The sequence below is a fragment of the Nothobranchius furzeri genome, chromosome 12, assembly GCF_043380555.1.
Source record: "Nothobranchius furzeri strain GRZ-AD chromosome 12, NfurGRZ-RIMD1, whole genome shotgun sequence".
NCBI classification, from domain to species: Eukaryota; Metazoa; Chordata; class Actinopteri; order Cyprinodontiformes; family Nothobranchiidae; genus Nothobranchius; species Nothobranchius furzeri.
The window spans coordinates 18,634,108-18,654,208 of record NC_091752.1 but is presented as its reverse complement, the minus strand read 5'-3'; the positions used below and the strand labels follow the sequence as shown (position 1 = coordinate 18,654,208).

Genomic DNA, 20,101 nt, shown 5'->3' with positions numbered 1-20,101 from the left:
CTCAACCTCTTCTTTAGTGTTTCCCTGAATCATGATGTCATCAATGTAGTGTGATAACAATATGCCTGATGGGATCTTTAAAGTCGACAGATTTTCAGCCACTATCCTATGACAGATTGTGGGTGAATGCACATACCCTTGTGGTAATCTGGTGAAGGTGTACTGTCTTCCTTCCCATGTAAAGGCAAACTGTTCCATCTTGTCCTCAGGGATAGGTATGGTAAAGAAAGCATTGGCCAAATCTATCACCGCATACCATGTACCAGAGTGATGCTGCACCCTTTCCACAATCGTGATAACATCCGGAACCGCAGACGTTAAAGGAGGAGTATGTTTATTCAGCGCTCTATAATCCACAGTCATTCTCCATGAACCATCTGATTTCTTCACTGGCCATAAGGGATTATTCCACCGTGTGGTGCATGTTTTCAAAACTCCTGCCTCCAGATATTCTTTAATAGTGTCCGTAATTTCTTTCTGACCCCCAGGCAACCGGTATTGTTTTTGTGATACCACCTGTGTTGCTTCAGGAATGGGAAAAGGTGTCATTTTGACCTTGCCTACCAAAATGGTGTGGATTCTGTTTATACCAAAACAAAATCGACCATGTTTCAGATGAAGAGTCATTCCGGCCAATATATCCATTCCAATAATCCATTCCTTTGCAGGAGCCACTACTACACTGTAATTTCTAATAGGTTGATTTCCTATTTTTAAGGGCAAAGTTACTCCCTTTCCTACTAACATCTGCCCCCCAAGTCCAGTCAAAGGTACAATGTTTCCCTTTATTTTATCAGGATTGCCATGAATTACAGAGGCCTCCGCCCCAGTGTCAACCAATGCCATTACTGTCTGTACTGATTTTTTCCAATAAATCTGTAATTCCACATGTGGTCTGATATCATTTACTGACCATCCTGAGGCACTGGCAACAACCCGAGCTTGACCTTCATCCTATTCATCATCATGTTCCCTTCGGTGCTGTTTTTTCTTTCTACGCTTCACTGCCGCCACCTGATAACACTCATCTGAACTCTCCTCCTCTGAAGATTCCTTGGGAGGGGCGGAAGGTTCAGCAGGCTTCGACGCCACCTCCCTGATCACATTCTGCAACATTCCAACCAATTCTGACACAGACATCCTGTCGTCCTTTTCAGGACAATGTCTGAACTGACAATGGACCTTCAGTCCCATTTGGCTGCATTTCTCCATCAATGCATTAGTGGGCAATCCATCAATCTCCTCAAACGGCACTCCCGCTTGTCGCAGTGCCCTCCACAGATCTGTTCTAGAGGGGCCCATTGCCCCCCCTTTACGACCCCTTGAATGTGGATCAATCCTGGGTTTATTTTCAGTTCTAGCTCCCTCTCTCCTCGTCTCAGACCAATCACCCAGCGTGGTGAGTTCGCCAAGACGATCTTTTATCGCGGCAAAAGTCTGGTCTGCCGCGCCAAACAACAAGCTGGTCACCATGGGTTTATAATGTGGTGGGGCATGTCTGATGAGGTGATCTCTAGTTGCCTTAGAGATGTTACAGTCCACCACTCCAGCTCCCCCGTTTCGAGCCACTTGCTCTCTAATAGTGAGTCTGGTGAGCCGCTGAATGGCATCTCTCACTGTCTGCCATTGCCCTTTAATCTCAGACCAGTCCGCCGTGGTAGGATAGATTACATGACATGCCAGAGCATATGCATCCCCCACATTGAAATCTTCATCAGCTGGCAATGCCCAGACTGTAGCCCTGTATTCAGCATTTATCTGTGCATCAGTACTTAATCCTGAAAATCTCATGGCATCACCGGCATCTATGGCTATATCACACGCGCCATCCTCCATAAGGCGATTAAGCCAGGAGTCAGTTGGTTCGCCTGGGCGCTGTTTCAGCTTCCCATTCATGTGATTTAACTCATCTTGTGAATAATCCTCTAGCGTTGTTAGCAGCCTAGGGGCGGGTTGTGGCTGCTGTTGTAACATCCTTCTTATATTACCCGCCTCATCGAGTTCCGGCCGTCCCTGATCATCCACCATATCTACCAGTATTGGTGGAATAATTTGCTGTTCTCGCCGACGCCTAGTAATAGGTCTTTGTTCTGACATCTTTATCCTCTGTAATGATGGATACAAGGGCTGAGGTGGTGGGTCAGGTTTAATCACCCACTCCTCCTCCTCATCATCCCCCCAAAGATCCCCGTTCCATTTCTGCGGGTCCCAATCTTCACCAACATTCTTTACAAACGCCCGGATCTGAGCAGGACCTGTTCTACGAGGTCGCTTCTTTTCCTTCCTTTGCGCTCGAGACACAAAAGTCAGCGTTTTATCCAAAACATTCTGAGCATGCTTTAGCTCTTTCCCCATCACACACACTCTCTGCTCAAACTCTGAGCATGATTTCTCAACTTCTTCAGCATGGATTTTCTCCTGCGCCGCTCGCTCTCTACAACTGCTCAATTCTAACTCCTGTTTTTTCCATGCTTCTGCAAAAAGCCACATCATATCTCTCACTCCTGCCAGCGGCGCTTTTTTTTTAACTTCTATCCGCGTCAAACGGTCCAGCACCACGGCGGGGCTGACCACTCCATTTAACTCTCCCCACGGCCCAGGGCGTCCACCGCGCTGCCTTAACATATCACCAATGGATCGGAACTCCTCCGTTTCCCAGCCGGGAATCGGCACGGGAATCGGCGTTCCCTCCCCAGAAGCACTCGGCTCCTTTTTGCTTCTCCAAAAACACTTCATTGTTGCTGGAATAGCTTGACTGATCCTGTTCGTGACGCCAAAAATGTTCTAAAATAAAATGTTTTATTTTATTTTAATTACCTTAAAAGACTCAAAGTCTCTTTTTACACTTTATATTTATTTAATCAGGATCGTTGTCAAGTCGACGCCAGAAACAATGAAACACAACTTGAATATTAGAGGAACAACAAGGCTTTATTCAACCAGCATTCATACAAGTTATCAATCATGAACAAAACATTTCTCTTACCGTTGCTTATGGGTGGAGAGCTGAACACCCCAGTTAGAAAACGTAATCCATGATAACACATGTAATCCAAGAACCTCGTCAGGTAGAATCCAACAAGCAGCTCTAACAGCTCTGAGCTCTGCTCTGCTCCTTATACATTCCCTGATGTGCGTGCAAAGCTGCACACCTCCACCAGGATTACCTTGATTACATCCTCATGATCACATTATGTTCGGCTCTCCTTGATTACATCCTCATGATAAGTGTGATTGACAAACAGTAGTGATCAATAACTTGTATAAAGCAATTATACAACAGATGACAAGTTCATTTTTATTACAACCAGTTTAAAGTCAAATAAAAATGTCCCATAGCTTTAACTAACTTGGCACCCCAAGAATCAGAATTGAATCAAATCATGAGCTGCTCTAAGACTCACATCCCTACTATCTATCTATCAAGAGGAGAACAACAAAGAAGAATGTTGGACCACCACTCAGGTTCCAGGATGTGCTGAGAACATCCAGACTATGAATGACTACCAGATAAATCCATAGCTCGTGGTCCTTGTCACTTTGTCCCTCATTTGTCCACACTGCCCTTAAGGCCCTAATGTGGCAAGGGGCAGGTCTGACGGTTCATGCACCATAAATCACAAAAACACAAGCCAACTAGTCACCTTTCATTTAGTTAATAATATCTCATGTAAAAGAAAATCTCAGCAAAATTAATGAACCAATCAAAGTACATAGCTTGAAACACAATGTCTTAACCAGATTGGAAACAACAAAAATCCTAAATTTAACCCAAAATAACCCAGATGAGAGAAATGAACAGTGGTCTTTTAAACAGCAAGTCTTTGACAAACAGTATGTTTTCCCATCAAACAGCATTTCAGAAAACAAACACATGGGCCACGCCCTGCCAGGCAGTCAGCTCAGTCACTTCACACATTATCACTGCAGCAGCAGCAGCCACAGAAGACATGTCCACGTGTTTAACTGTCTCAAGAGTTTATCTTACCAGCTGCCTCTCTGGGATTTTAGATCTCCTTTTAATTTCACAAACCGAATACAAACAATTTAGTGCATGTACTTCCTTTTAGCTGCTGACACATAGTGCTGTCCATCACTTTTATAGTCCCAGTGCTCTATGGGGCTTGCATAATGGGTCCTGCGTGATGGTTCCTACTGCTCCACATGAGCTTGACTTGACAAAAATCATTATATTAATGCCAACTCAACTTGATTATCTTTAAAGTGACAATGTGTAGTTTTTACCATTAATCTCTGGAAATATCCATCAAAATGTTGTTGAAAATGAATTAAATTATGCCCAGTTATTGAAAAATATTGGCGGCTTCATAACATATTACCATAAAAATCAGGCCTAAAATATATGGGAGTGGGTCTAAGGGTGTTTCTCAAGGCCAAGGAACCTCACCTTGATGCCTTGGCCCCGCCCCGGTTGCCTAGGAGATACATCATCAGGAGCCGCCAATACGTGTTCCAATGTTCATGTTCTATTGAGGCGTCTGTTCTCCATTTGTCAGTCATTTAGTTAGCTGAACAAGGATACACGGGAGGTGTCTTGTAGCCTAGCCTTGGTAAAAAATTACCCAGAATACACTGCAGTATTTTCAAAAGGATGCTGGATCAGAAGCCAGCAGCTACTTCTGAGGCAAATTTCAAGTTTAAAAGTAAGTCAACTAATTTAAAATGGTATTTTTAGATCCAAAGAAGTTATCTATGGTTGGTTAGTTGCCTATTAGTTGCAGCTTTGGTGGCTGGCAGGTAGTAACTCGCTTATATATTTAATTTAGCAAATATACACACAATATGAAAAGCAAAAGGCTTGTTGTATATTTATATTGAAACTAATACATATAAAATATAACGTTATCTCCCATGCCACGTGACGTCACATGACCGTCGTGGAAGCCGCGGTCACGTGATGCAAGTCTGTTCCATTTAACCGTTTTCTCTGCCCAAGGAAGGATGGTGGCCTCGCAAGGCCAGGTGCCTTGACATTGAGAAACCCCCTAAGTTTCTGGGCGACACCATATTGGATGCCATGTTTCCTTTTACGGAAGCCCGTGAGGACAGAATGCATTTACTGATTTGTAACAAATGGTTACAAAACTTTCAGCATTAATAAACATTGTTTTACACGTTTACCTCTTCACTCATTGCAAGTGTTGAAAGGGAATCTGATGTTCTCTTTATTTTGCTGGAGGTTGCGCTCCCTGGGATTTTTGACCCTAATGATCACCTGTTGGTAAGGTCTAACTTGAACACAAAAATAATGCTTGCTTGCAATGATTTAGGTATCTACTGCTCCCTATCGCCAGGGAAACTACACACTTTCACTTTAAGGGCACATTTTATGCAAAAGTAACCTTTTGCATTCTTTTGTGCTGCCACGCCTCTGAAATCAATTAACTTGAATATCATTAATCCGCTTTCTGTCAGTGTTTGGTTTTAGTAATATTGTGCCTAAAACAAGTGTTTCAAAAAGTTCCATTTTGTGATGTCACAAGTAAACACTTCTGACTTGCAAGACAGAGTTGCTGCTGGAGGAAAAGCAGCTCTTTTTTGAGCGCTTGCCAGATATCAGAGCTTCTTAGCTTACAGAAGCCTGAGTGGGGGGATGGGTGGGCATGGCCAGATTCAGCCCTGAAACGGCTCATTCTGGAAGGCACTAAAAATGACAAGAATTAAATTGCTGAAATGTGAGAATGGTTTTATGTAAAGAACTTCAGAAATATGTTTTTTGTTGTATATATAACTAATACTATCACGAAAAAAATCACAATATGTCAATATTTACAACAATCAGAAAAATTATGATTATTTTAGCAAAACTGTGGCTATTGTTGTGATTTTTTTGGCCCTAATCATAATTTTCTTGTCAAGTGTCTAAACAACAAATTTAAAAATAATCCTGTGTGCTATTTTACAGTTTCGCACATACATATTTTTGAAATGTCAATATAGATTTGGCAACACACCTCATTCTGTGCAATTATTAGCTGAAAAACAGCACTAGCATGACAATAAACCCAGTGGAATATCATCAGAAATTAATTTTGCTGGCTTCTCTTACTCATCTGCCACATTTTGTGAGTTTCACCTCACTTTTAATTAATAAAAGTTTGCCTGCTACGTGGAAATACGCTCTCATTTTTCATTCTCCTCATTCAGTTAACACACTCGGTGTGGCCCATAGGCGGATATAAATTGCCCATCATCAAGAGATCCAAGATGGATGAAATAATTTCCCGGCATCGCCTCCCCACCTTCCTCTTTCCTGTCGTCTTTCAATATTTCATAAAATTGCCTGAAGTGCACAGCCCCAGGCACTTTTCAAGCCCCCATCTCAGTGTCTGGTTAATCTGATGTGGGCATGCGAGGAATTTAAAGATGTTTTTGCAAGCCCAGAGAGATGCAGTATATGGTGAACAATGGTCATATGCTGTCTGACTAAGAGCACAACACAGTCTGCCCATCCGTTTGGTCATTTTGTCTGTTTAGCTACTTTATTTAGCTTATTAGTTCCACACTGCAAGTGCGTTGCATTGACATCCGGCTAAAACAAGGGTGAAAATATCTGCGTGCCTAAAAAAGTAAAGGGTTTATGATTAATGCTATGTCATCAGTTTCACTGTGGTTAAACATCAACACTGACACTTTCCCTTGGGGGGTTTAATATTCTGGGGGCCACTGAGACCTCTAAAGGTCACACGGCGCATCAAAAGTGACACACAGAAATCCCTCGTCAGCGACTGTTCTCCTGTCAGCTTCTTCTCCGCGTGGCGCATGAGGGGGAAGCGATTATCGAGTGAGTCAAAAGTTAGGAAAAGATCGTGTGGAGGAGCGACTCGTCTCCAGGGGGGAGATGTGGATTCTTCCTAAAGTTATCGAGACAAAGGCTTCAAAATCTCTCTGTCTGTCAAGTTTTACCGAAGACAGATTCTGAATATGAATGAGACGGTTCTGAGCAACATTACTAAACAATGACAAGCTTGTGTTTTTCTTTATTTCTCTGTGTGTACGTCTTGATGTTTGGCTCAGACCCACGCAAAAGCTCATTTACTAAATAGACAGCAGATCAGAATAGTTATAAAACACGTTCTCCACAAATAAACATGTTTAATGAAGCTTTAGGGTGGTTTTAAATGTCTGTAGAGTAATTTAAAAAAAATTGTTTTCATTGACTAAAATACATTTATGTACCTGAAGTTATTTATTTATGTATTTGTTTATTCATTCATTCTAGTGCTAAATATATTTGTATTTTTACTATTACTATTTTGGGATTGTTTTTTGTTTGATTCCCTTTCATAATTCTCCCCGTCACTTTTGTTCAACTAAATGACACTTTTAATAAAGTTGGTCGTTTTATTTTATAAAGACTAAACATTCAGATTATGTGTTATAAATCACTTATTGAATTAGTTTGACCAACTGATTTTGTTTTATTCTATTTGCTTGATTTAATAGATTCAGGAAGTCTTTTCTTTTTAAGAGACACGTGATAAAAATAGCATAAGCTAAAAAAAGGAGTTTCATTCAAATACATTTATTAAATTAAACAAATTATAAGTGATGAACATTTGTTTAATCAACACATTTGCAGTGGTCTCTAGTAAGAAGGAATGCCGTGAAGTTCTACTTCTCGGGGAAGAACACTGGTGCATCATTTTTAGGAACGAGAAGTGAGCCACATCACAGCTGAGTTTCAGACGGCAGGATTTTTTTCCGGATATGTAGACTTCTCACCCTGGATTGGATAACAGCAATGCAACTATATCACTGACTTAAAACGTAGATGTTTTATCTCCAAAAATAACACATGCCTGGAGAAGCTTCTGCTGTGTGGTGGAGTTGCTAATGCTAACAGTTAGCTTCTACTAGTCGAGGCGTTCTCTGCTGTTTCCTAAACGGTAAATCAACAACAGCCTTCGCTGTCGCGAGTCAAGATGGGTGAGTTTGTGAATGTTAATTGACAGTATGACCAGGATTTTCATTGTAGGATATTTGTAGGAGACTGTTTTCATGTTCAACCTTGAAAAACTCAAAGTGACTGATTATAATCAGAAATAATATCTTAAAACGGGGTTTTGAACGTTCCACACCTTTAAATATCATAAATGCAATTCAAGCTTAGGAAATTTACATCTTTGAGTTACACAAGACTTCAGAAGAGTTTTAAACTTCCCAAGAGAGAACGAGCAAGCTGAGCATTTTAAGATTTTTCTATATGAGTAGAGTGCAAAATATTTTTAGACATAAAAACATGTATATTCCAAATGATGTGTGCGTGTGTGTGTGTGTGTGTGTGTGTGTGTGTGTGTGTGTGTGTGTGTGTGTGTGTGTGTGTGTGTGGGAGGGGTGTAGCTTGTTTAAGTATATAATGGTCAACAAAATAACCACAAAAATACTGTATAAACTATTTATTCTGTCGTAATTTCACAACTTTTATGCATGAATGAGAAAGTAAGATGTTTTACAAAAATAACTACATTTTTAAAAGACACAAAATTAGGTAGGTAGCTTAGGGGGTCAAGTTTCTACTACAGGGGGGCAGTTACCCCTTACCCACCTGTCTGTAGAGCCGCCTCTGCCCAGATGAAAAACGTTAGAGCCAAACTATGTAATTCCCTAGAGCAGAGCGTTTTTGCGTCTATTTTTTATTTCCCCTGATATTTAGTGATTAAACATAAAAAACAGTTTTGAAACGTTAGGAGTTTAAAAATAACGTTAGAAGATCTGAATTTAACAGAATATTATCAGTGCAGGGAGTCATACTGGGGTCATTTTCAGAGTTGTATTCAGTGTGGATTAAAACTCTATTAAATATGTTCACATTTAAACTTTTATTGACTAGTTAGAATAGAAAAACAGTGGAAGGTGCACGTGGGTTCACTTCTAACATTATTGCTGGGAGCTGCGGAGCACCACTTGTCCCAGTTTGGAAATTTGCAACTGGCTCCAAGGTCCCTTCAGGAATTATAAATATTGCTACCATATCGATCAAATGACAAAGCAGGATTGCCTTGGTCAGCGCTGCTCGCACAAATCAACAGGCTGTAGGGTCTGTGCTCCTATAAATCAGCAGCTTGCATCTTGTTTGGCCTTTGTGCTAAATGACCAAATGGGGGAGGGACCAGAAAAGAGACAGCCAGGTGTCTCACAGCCAGGACAACAGGTGTGGAAGGTTCTGAACACACGATGAGACTGCAGAAGGTGTTCCTGTTTGTTTTAGTTTTAGCGTCAATAAAGTTTTCAGACAGGATGTTTAATCAGAGACAAGTTCTCGCCTTTGAACGCATAACGACTCTGGAAGGGAATGGCAAATGTAAGAAAGGCGCTTATTTCATTTCACTTACTAGTGGCGTAAAGTGGGAGACTGGACGCGACCATTCGAGCCATCTGCGCGGGGGGGGGGGGGGGGGGGGGGGGGGGGGCTGGTTCTGCAGTGGCTTTTGTGGAGGGGGTTCGCTCCAAGCAGCGACAGCATGCTGGTAGAATAATATTCATTCACACTTCCACAACAACAGGTTTTATTTTATTATGGCTTCATTTGAGGGGGAAAAGCCGATTTGATTTTTCCCTCACATCAGCCTCCCCCCTCTCAGCAGCAGAAAGGAAAGGAGCGTCTGACGCTGTCCGCCGTTTCCAGGGTGAGCCCCCCCCCCCCCCCCCCCCCCCCCCAAAAAAAAGCGTCCAGAAGCTTGCTAATTAAAACTGTTGCGGGAAGGACAAATAAAGAAGCGACAGGATAAATAGATGCGTTAAGCAGAGAATCGTTTGTTTATTTATTGGAGGATAACGCCTCGAGAGGAGCGGGGATACGTGCAGGTAATTCTAAACGTTTTCGTTGCTTTGTGAGTGACTGACGGTGCTTCGGTACCGGGAGGTTAGTTATCTGCGTACAGCGAATCAATCAGCACCGGTCTGCTTGGACAGCTCCGTGCTTCCTCCTCCTCCTCCTCCTCTTCCTCCTCCGCGTCTCTGCCTCTCCATCCGCTCCAGCTGAAGCGCTGCTCGGAGCCGCGCGCGAGACGCCTCGATTCGCGCATCCTCCTCCTTTTTATTTTCCTCTCGCCACAATCTCTACGGATCTATCTGTTTTTTGTTGTTTTCAGACGAAACCCGAAGTCATGCCTGTAAGTCTCGTGAAGCTGTCGTGTCGCCGCTGGAATTAAAACCTCTAATTGCCTCCTTTCCCTCCTCCTCGCAGGAACGATTCTTGGGGAGCCTGGTCTACGAAAGGATGCAAAACGGTGCTCACAGATGCATCCCATACGAAATGCTTGTGTGATCGTGTATCTACCTTCGCCATTTTGGCTCAGCAACCAAGAGGAATAGTAAGTAGGGTATCGATTTGTTATTCAGTGTGGGTTTGATAGGCTAATGTAAAGGTGAAACCCTGCCTGTTTGTGCGCGCAGGAGGGGGTGGGGGTGGGGGGTGGGGGTGAGAATGGAAATTAAATCTTTGCCAATCCCCTTTAATAGTAATTAGACTGGAAACCGATCTTGTTGGGGAGGAGGGATGATTTTTTTTAAGTTTGCACATTTATTTTTAAAATATATGTGTATAGTCTATAGAGACGTGCACGCGGGAAGACGGGCGTGCACGTTGATGCCTGTGTGTCATGTTATTCCCATCAATCAAGTTGCCAATTTTGGCTGTGGGATAAATCTGAACGTGGCCCTGTTGCAGCCTGACACTGAAATGAGAGGCTGTAGCAGAAGCTGTAATTTCCTGTGAAGATAAAGTAATTAACAGTGAAATCATGGTGGCTTCTGTTTGTTGCATGCCTTTTGTGCAGGCCTGAAACATCCAGCAACAGATTTTATTAGCTATCTAATTATTTTTAACTCCCTTTGTAAAACTAAACCAGTACAATCCACACTCTAAGAAAATGAATGTTGAAAAAACTGAACTTATATCAACTGGATAAGTTATATACATTGTTATGTGTTCTGTTAACTATTTACATTCAAGCAACTAGGTTTAGTGCAACCACTTAGCAGAGCTTGGTTAATTCAACATTTTATTTCTTGCAGTGCATGCTTCACTTTGTTTCTTTGTTCTCCTGTTTATTTACTTCTCTCCATTCTCGACAAACGTTGTTGCATTGTTTTTTAACACAATCTCCAGCAACAGCAGGTGGAAAGTTGTATCTAAACAAACTCCAAGCCCACGCATCCTAAACCTCACAGTTAATTAAGAAGCCCACAGTGGATTTTTCAGACCAACAGCGGTTGTTTTGACTGCTTCTGCCCTCCGGCAATAATAAAGACTTGCTGCCCTGCATGAACCACATCCAGTCTCCCACTGACTGCTCTGTCTCGCCCCGTCTTCTCCACAGACCATGGACTACTCAGGGGTCCCATCTGTGACTTTGATAGTTGGCTGTGGTTTGTCTTGCCTCGCCTTGATCACGCTGGCAGCCATCTACGCCGTGCTATGGAGGTAAATGTAACACTTTACACAGACATATGTTTCAACCATATGAGGAGCCATTCATGTTGTTTTTCCCTCATTTGTTTACTATTCAAAAGCTAAATCATGCAAATTCTTTCTTTCACTTGCATCTCCTTTAGATACATTCGCTCTGAGCGGTCCATAATCCTGCTGAACTTCTGCTTATCGATAATCTGCTCCAACATATTGATCCTCGTTGGACAAACGCAAACCCACAATGTGGTAAGTGTCTCTTGAGTGTGTGGTGAGCACCACCTGGGAAGACTTACTGACTTAACTGAGAATAATCAAATAGAAGCTGAAGTTACAATGTAAGAAGTAAAATGTTGAATTTACTCACCTAATTTAGTCAACTGGTTCCGCTAAAGCTGGCTGCTTAAATGTAAAGAGTAATAAACATAATGTTAAAAGCAAATGTATACTTGTATATGTATACTCTCTACATTTGAGCATCTAGGTTTAGTGAGAACCTAGCTTTTGTTGACATAACTTAGTTAAGTAAATTAAACATTTCATTTCTTTGAGTGTAAGAACACAACTCGAGACAATTTCTTTAGAAATTTGACATCTTATAGGTCATATAAACACTTTTTCTTGTGATCTTGTGCAGTCAGTTTCTTTACATAGCCTCTAGACTGAAGGTGAAATTCAGTTTGATAAATGTTGGAAGTACGTTTTAAGCAGCTGTTACTTCAGAGTACCACGAATGAGAAAAGTCTGCAGCAGATCTATGCCAGTTTTTTAAAACCTGCTTGTTTTGTGTCCATTTTTTGGAAGGAAAATCATTTTAATTCCTCAGCAGAACCATTACTGGTCATTAGTCATTTTACTTTGTACTGTGGTAAACCTAATGACTGTAATCTACACTTTAGGAAATGAAGTGTTGAATTTACTCAACTAAGTCATGTCAACTGGTTCCACTGAGCCTAGTTGCTCCAATGTAAAGAGAATAATACAGTTTTACACGTTGGTATGTTAAAATGACATATTTTTGCCATGTTAAAATTAAACCTATATTACTATTTACACTTAAGCAACTGGCTTTATTGGATCTGGTTGACATAACTTGGTTAAGTTGAGTCAACATTTCTTCAAGTGTATTACCATTGGAAAACTGATTAAAGATAAAAGTCCTAGGACAAATCAGAGTTAAAATACCAAGTTGTATTCCTGGAAGCAGTAAAGCGACGTCGGATCATTTTGGCTGTCCAGCTCGTTGCCTGGTCACTCTACAGCTTCGGAAATCAGCAGCTATAGGTGATATGGCCTAGATTTTACTGAACTGACCCGAAACCATCCCACACAGATGTAGGACATGGGAAGAACCCTGCTGCACTGCTATTGAACAAGGACTTCTTCCATTAAACTGCAGCCCTTCATCCAACCAGCTTTTTTTAACCAGCCAGTAAACAGCAGGCTCGTGTGCAATGTTGTTGCAAAAAGTTGTTTGGATGCACAGATGCCCTTCTCAGGCACTCGGCAGCTCTACAGAAAGACACGTTGTCTGGTTACAGACGTTTCATTGTGTAACTTCATTTCTCTTTACCTTTTTAAAATAGACATTGTGTTTTCTTTTATACCAAAAATTATCAATCTGGATTTTAACACTCCTCTTCTCTTTTATTACATTTAATTATTTTTCCACTTGTAGGTCATCCCATCTCACCTCATCAATGATTGTAGTACCGGATTAACTCTAAGAAAATGTTGAATTAACCTAACCAAGTTATGTCAGCTGGTTCCACTAAACCATTTGCTTAAACGTAAAGAGTAATATATATCAATTTTTAAAGAAACAATGTGTAGTTTTTACCATTAATCTCTGGGAATATCGTACAAAATGTTGTTGAATTAAAAGATGCCCAGTTGTTACAAAAAATGGTTGGCTTCGTAACAAATAACCATGAAAATCAGGTCTAAAATACATGGGAGCAGGTCTAAGTCTCTGGGTGCCATGTTAGACGATGTCTATTTCTATGGCAGCCTGCAAGGACAAACGCATTTACTGATTTGTAGCAAGCGGTTTCAAAACTTTTGCCATTAATTTACATTTAAAACACTTACATCTTCACTCGTTGCCAGTGGTGAAAAAGAGTCTGATGTGCTCGTCACTTTGCTGGAGGTTGAACGATCAGACGAAGTAATTGTTGAAAAATTGCGCTCGTAGCGATTTTTGACCCTAATGGCCACCCGTTGGTAAGGTCTCAAAGACAAAAATACCGTCTTCTTGCAATGATTTAGGTATGTACTGCCCCCTAACGCCAGGGAAAATACACACCACCACTTTAACATAACATAATATATATTTAAGCAACTAGGTTAAGTGGAACCAGTTGACATAACTTGGTTAAGTAAATTCAACATATTATTTCTTACAGTGTAGTTATGAAACGCTGGAGCCAAACTCCTAAAAAGCAACGCAAAAACACATCAGTCAAGTTTTTATCAACATGTTTTCCAATTTCACAACTCATGTCCATCAGGTTTACTAATATCTAGGAAAAGATTCATTCGCATGTTTATTAAATCAAAAGCTTTTCTTTCATTTAAATCAGATTCAAGACTAAAGAACTGAAAGAAAAATGATTCAACGTGTAAATCATACTATTGCATTTAACTCTTTGAAAAAATGTGCAAAGTTGAAAGCCAACTCATTCATTTCTGTGCCAATCATTTTGAATGTCGTGGCGTATCAGAGCCTGTATCTACACAAGTTCATCTGTTTGCTGGCCTTTTACATGTCTGACACACTTTTGTAGTCAATTCAATGAATGTGCGAAGCCTCGGGGCCTTTTTATATGAAGCTGAACTGATTTGAAGCCTTGTCAGATTTAATCAGGGCTCCATTCATCCTTCTGTGTTGATAATAAGAACCAAGACTTTACATGGAAAGCTCGCTTGGCGGGCGTCTAATGGGGTGTCTGTCTATAAAATCTGCAAAGCAATGACACACTTTTCACAAAAGTCAGTGACACAGTGAAAAAGGTAGAATGAGTCAGTTACAAGGCACCGGATTAAAGTGATGCTGATGAATTTATTTGTAATGGGGCGAATAATGAGCAATAATGAAAAAAAATGTTAAAAACCATTAGAAAAATTATTAACGTCAAAATGTGATGATTTGCTCATACATTTTGAATCTCACTTCACTTTTTTTTAACCTTTGCTTTTGCAGCGTCACAAAAATCAAACACACCTGACAACTAGCTGGTGAATAAAGCAGAAAGGGCTGCATGGAAGAAAATCCATGTTGGAGTCATAAACTTAAATAACTGCAGCCGTATGAATATTAACGCACATATCACTTCTTATCAATGTTTTATTTTTTCTGATGGTCTCAAAGAAATAAAAAGATTTACTGGGTCCACTCGTAATTTCAGAAGAGCTGAGTTTCATCTTCTAGAGCAATAAAATGAAATATTTAGTTTCCAAGCACATTAATGCAGGATAGTCGGCTCTGCACCAATCTGTTGAGTGTTCTTTTGTAACAATATTTGCGAATATCTCATCTTTAAGATCAGAAATACAGCCGAGCCCAGCGTGTGCGTTGTAGGCCAGGGAGAGGAGAAAACAGTCCCTGTGTGGCTTTTAATTGCCATGCTGCCTAACACTGCCTCGCTTGTTTTTCCTCCATCTCCTGTAAGAAGTGCATATAATTGGCTCCAGTGTTTGTGGATTCAGAGTCGCTCATCATCTGATAGGAATCATCTTTTTTTTTGCTGTGGAGGTGTCCTCCGAGAGCAGGTAGTCAGTGAGTCACCTTTGCTTCTTTTCCTTTGTCCTTTCTCCTTCATTTGGGTTTTTTTTGTTGAAGGGAAACCAACAGAGCTTGCTGGTGTTCCAGAGAACGACAGGTTTGGGAGGATCCTGTAAAATGTTTTAATGAGCAGAAACATCAGGGGTGAGGAAGTGCATAAAGCTGCAGATGTGCAATAAGAATGAAAGTTGGTCTTTTGTTTGAATGATACTCTGTCAAAGTGGGTTTGAGCAAATATAATAAATACTCTCAAAGTTATTAAAACCCTGAACGTTTTTAAAGGTGAGGTTCACTAAACAAAACGTTTTTTTTTTTTGTTCTAGTTATTATTGAAATACGATTGGTAACGCTGACATGCAGGCTGAACATGAAAATAGTCTTCTACCCCTATTTCCTGCATTAGCCGGCGAAGAAAAATAGACGGGGGAAACACTCGGGTCATAAAAAGGCCACACAGACCTACGTCACACTGTAAATAACATTCATGGGCTCACCCATCTTGGCTCTTGATGGGGAAGGCTGTTGTTGGTTTAGCGTCCAGGAGAGAGCCGAGAACGTCTCTGCTAGTAGAAGCTAACCATTAGCATTAGCAACTCCACCACATGGCAGAACTCCTCCAGGCTTGTGCTATTTGTGGAGATAAAACATCAACAATGCACAGTGAATGGAAGCAGCAGAAGAGTCTTGTTGCTGTTAGCCAATAAGAGGCGAGATGTAGCATGAATAATAATGAGTTGAACCCCAAATCCTGCCGTTTTCTGCCCCGCTGTCCTACAGCTAAAGACGAGTTTATCCTTAATCTGAAAGTTTGTGCGCACACGTATTGATGGAGACAGACACTTCGTTGGTGTGTCAGCGTGGCGTAGTGTTTCTGAGGTATTCTGCCAGCAATGCAGTCATGTCTCTAGTGTGTTTACATTGTGTTTGTAAAGAATGGGTCCTTTACATCTCACTTATGAACCATAAAATGTGAGATTCCATAGAAATATGAAATATCAATCTGATGGATCTTTGACTATTTTAACCAGAAGATTAGAACTTTTCATTGCGGGGATTAAGCGACACTTCATATTAACTCCAATGAAAGAGAGAGAGTCAGGTTTAAAATTATTAAGAAATTTATTTCTACACAATTTAAACAAGACTAACTTTAACACTCTGTGTACTGATGGACTAAGGTGGAGTGAGATGTGAAATGAACAATGGTGTGTGTGTGTGTGTGTGTGTGTGTGTGTGTGTGTGTGTGTGTGTGTGTGTGTGTGTGTGTGTGTGTGTGTGTGTGTGTGTGTGTGTGTGTGTGTGTGTGTGTAAAGTTATTCAGAACCAGCGGATCCAGAGAAGCGGTTAGTTCTGAGTGGGAGGGAATGTTTCACTCTAAACTTTAGTAGGAGATTTATAACACATGAAATGCCATCTGTTGGTCTACGTACCCAGGGGAAGCCTCCATTAGATCCAGAATGCCGAGGTCCTCAAGGACCCTCCTTGGTACCAAAGCCGGTAGAAAAGCAGCGATGCCGACTAAACTAGTCTTGGAATGCTTCCAGGTCACTACAGGTTATCACTGGCATCTCTGAGACGCTGAAGGGGTCGTGAGGTTCAGCTTTTATTCTGAAGGAACCGTTGCGGTCAGGTGTAGCGTGCAACAGATTTTATCCAGCTTGTCGAGGTTCTTTTGGCTGAGGAGGAAGTCCGGATGGCCTGTCCGAGACTTCTTTAGAACGCTTTGAAATAAAGACAAGGTGGCGTGGGATAGTTTTTATAATTGTCATATTTTGGTTTACTGGCGAATCAGAATTTGACATGCAAAAGAGGATTTATACAAACACCACAGAAAACCACGCCTAGCGCCAGAAATGAAGATTCTGATTGGGTCAGACAAAAGGAAATGTGTTGTGTGTGGCTTTAGCATTACTCTGTGTCATCAGTATCTAGTGCAAATGTCCAGGATTATAATTACTTGTAAAATACTACTGATCACAGGATTATAATATCAATTAATAACATTGTCATTTCACAGATTGATTGAACATTGGGCTCACGTTATTATTGGCAATACCAAAGTTGTTGATTATGTATTCATCAAAATAGTTCTTCATCTTTGTCTTGGTAACAAAGGTGAAGCAGTTCAGATGAGCAGAGTGCATGAAAGACCTTGGCCACTATCTCATGTAGATTAGGCTGTCAGAGACTTTATGTCTCTGCTCGAGCGGACGCAGCAGATCATGACCTTTAGGTCAAAAACAGGACATCCATGTCTACATTTTTATATATTTCATTGATTTTTAAACACAGACAAATGTATCCTCCACTTCCTCATGAAGTTACCACCTCCTAACACACATTTCACCTAACTTCCTAACATGGTTCAGTCATGGTTGTGTTACCGATTATATCGTCAAACTTTTTGTTACAGATCTTCTTCGATCTGCTTCATGTCTGTTGCTAGATATTCGGCTATCGTTTCATTTTATTTCTTTCTTTAGGGGGAATGGCGGCGCTGTTGACAAAGTTAAAGGAAGTGGCATCCTGACCAACCACAAGCTTGCGGTCTCCGTCACTTTCGATGGATATTTAGATAATTGGTGCAGCACAGTGGTGCAGTTGTTAGCACTGTTGCCTTGCAGGTTCGAAACTCGGCTGTGGCCTTTCTGTGTGGAGATGGATGTTCTCCCCATGCATACATGGGTTTCCTCCACAGACCACAACATGCCCTATAGGTTAACAATTGTACGTTGCTTTGGATAAACTCATCTGCCAAACAAATAAACATAAACAGAATTGGGCTGTACTGCGTCGGTCATTGCAAGCCTGTTGGAGAGCCCTTGCGACCACGGATGAACGTGTTCTAGTCTCTGCACCTTTGCAAACGGACAAGTATTAACTAGTGGTGTGTCAGAACCCACAGGCATGATGCTTATGAGTACGGGTCCTCACCGGTCTAGCAAGGCCGGGTCCTTGCTAGACCGCTAAGACCGGAACCCAGCGGCTCTGAATTCGGACAGTCTAGCCTTCACCTCTACGGTGGCCCGTAGGTCCTGTCACAGCCGTGGCGGCAGCTACACGCAAAGGAAAAATGCTAAAGCTAGCGAAAATCAAGCAGGAATCTTTAGGAGCTACAGCAGCTTCACGTCCATCAGCAGCGTTTGTTCACAACTGTTGTCAGGTAAAGTAAATTTGTTTATTCTAGAAGCTTTCAGGACTTACATGTTAACTTTAGATGGTTTCATGTATGTTTTAAGCTACAGAATGATCTGGTTAAACGTACACAACACATTTCTACAGAGTATTATCATGTAGGTAATTAAAATAAACCAAATGCATTATAAATGTTGAATTCAGTAGGATGTTTTCTAATGTAAATTGGACCTTAGAACTTCTTATTTTGCATCAAATGGGGGTAAAACGTTATAAAAACAGGCTTTTTAATAAAATAGCATAGAAGTGTTTCAATGTGCATTTGTTTATTCAACTTAAGCCTAATAATGATTACCTTATTTTCTGGACTATAAGCCGCTACTTTTTTCCCACGCTTTGAACCATGTGGCTTATAATGAGGTGCGGCTTTAGTCAACCAGAAAGGATGGATGCTGGAAAGTCTAATGAAGGGATGGTTAAAGGAGTGCTACAGAAAGAGCCCAGGAGGATTTTTTTCACAGTAAAACGGCGCTGCTTGTTTTCCCAGCTTCACCCCGGGGTGATGACAGCAACACGGAGAGCGACACAGACATCGCTACAGAAAAGGTATGTGATGAAGCTCATACTTCAGTGGTTTCAGTGTGCTTCAGTAAATATCTGCGGCTTTTAGCCCGGTGCGGCTTATATTGAGGTGCGCTCTACAGTCTGGAAATTACGGTAGATCTGTCTTAAAAATGTAAATTCTCTGTAGTTTTCCCTGCTGCATTTATTTAAACTGAACAGAACCAGTGTACTGCAAGTTATATGTTTTGTTTTACATTTTTCAATTAAAAAAACTCTTTTTCAATCTATTACAGGTCAGCATGCACTGTGCTGCACGTCTGCCTCTGTGCTGGTGAAGTTGTGGGTCTGGAGGATGAGCGTGAGGAAGATGTGTGTGGGGGAGGTCAGCGGTGCTCTGTCCTGGAGGAGGTACCAGCAAACCACCACTGCTGCTAACAGGCAAGTCATTTATGTAGGAACCTCTATTAAAAACAACACTGTGGTTTTATTTGCTGAAGAGTAACAATTGTTATACCAGTGGATCCATAAACCATCTCCTCTCATATTTCTGAATACATTTTAGAGATGCAACAGCCGTCATCTGAGCCAGCCCAGCAGTCCCTGTAGATGGATGATGGCGTGGACAGTGAGAGGAAGCATCCCAAAGCTCTCTCTGCAGACCGTCCTGTATGATGTTCCTCTGACCAGAAACGTCCAGCCACAGGTCTGCTCCAGCCCTCCATCCACGTCTGGATCCTCCTGCAGCAGATCCAGCTGCACTGTTAAAGACTTCCTGCTCACTCAGTTTAAATAAATGATCCACTCAGGTTAATCCTGCTTTAACCGTACAAAACTGGTCCATACTGGTTTTGATCTGTAAATAAGTGTAACGTATTATAAATAATCGTGTCTCCTTACCATCTTTTCATTTTCTGTTCATGTAACATGTTCAAAAACATCTGTAATAATAAAACGGGTGATAAAATCAATGACCAGAAAGTTATTAGTATTTGTTTTAATAAATGTGTTCAAATATCAAGCAGCTAAATAACATTAACATGATGACAGTAGAAGGCCTCTCTCCCAGGAGGACCACCAGGTAAAGCCTCTCCTGACCCTGGACACCTGCAGTCCTACAGAGAAAATCAGGCCACAGGTGACAAAAAGGCAATAAACACATTTTTACATTTATCTGCATGAGAAGA

General features: G+C 41.2%; 1 protein-coding gene across 8 annotated transcripts in view; it reads left to right on the top strand.

The window, feature by feature from the left end:
* Positions 1-20,101, top strand: part of adgrb3 (adhesion G protein-coupled receptor B3) — a 179,639-nt gene that overhangs the window by 137,365 nt on the left and 22,173 nt on the right. For all 8 annotated transcript variants that reach the window (XM_070542386.1, XM_070542385.1, XM_070542383.1 and 5 more), the window contains 3 exons: positions 10,211-10,337; positions 11,346-11,449; positions 11,581-11,683. In XM_070542386.1, the coding sequence (XP_070398487.1) occupies positions 10,211-10,337; positions 11,346-11,449; positions 11,581-11,683 (334 nt within the window). The remainder of the gene's footprint in view (positions 1-10,210; positions 10,338-11,345; positions 11,450-11,580; positions 11,684-20,101) is intronic.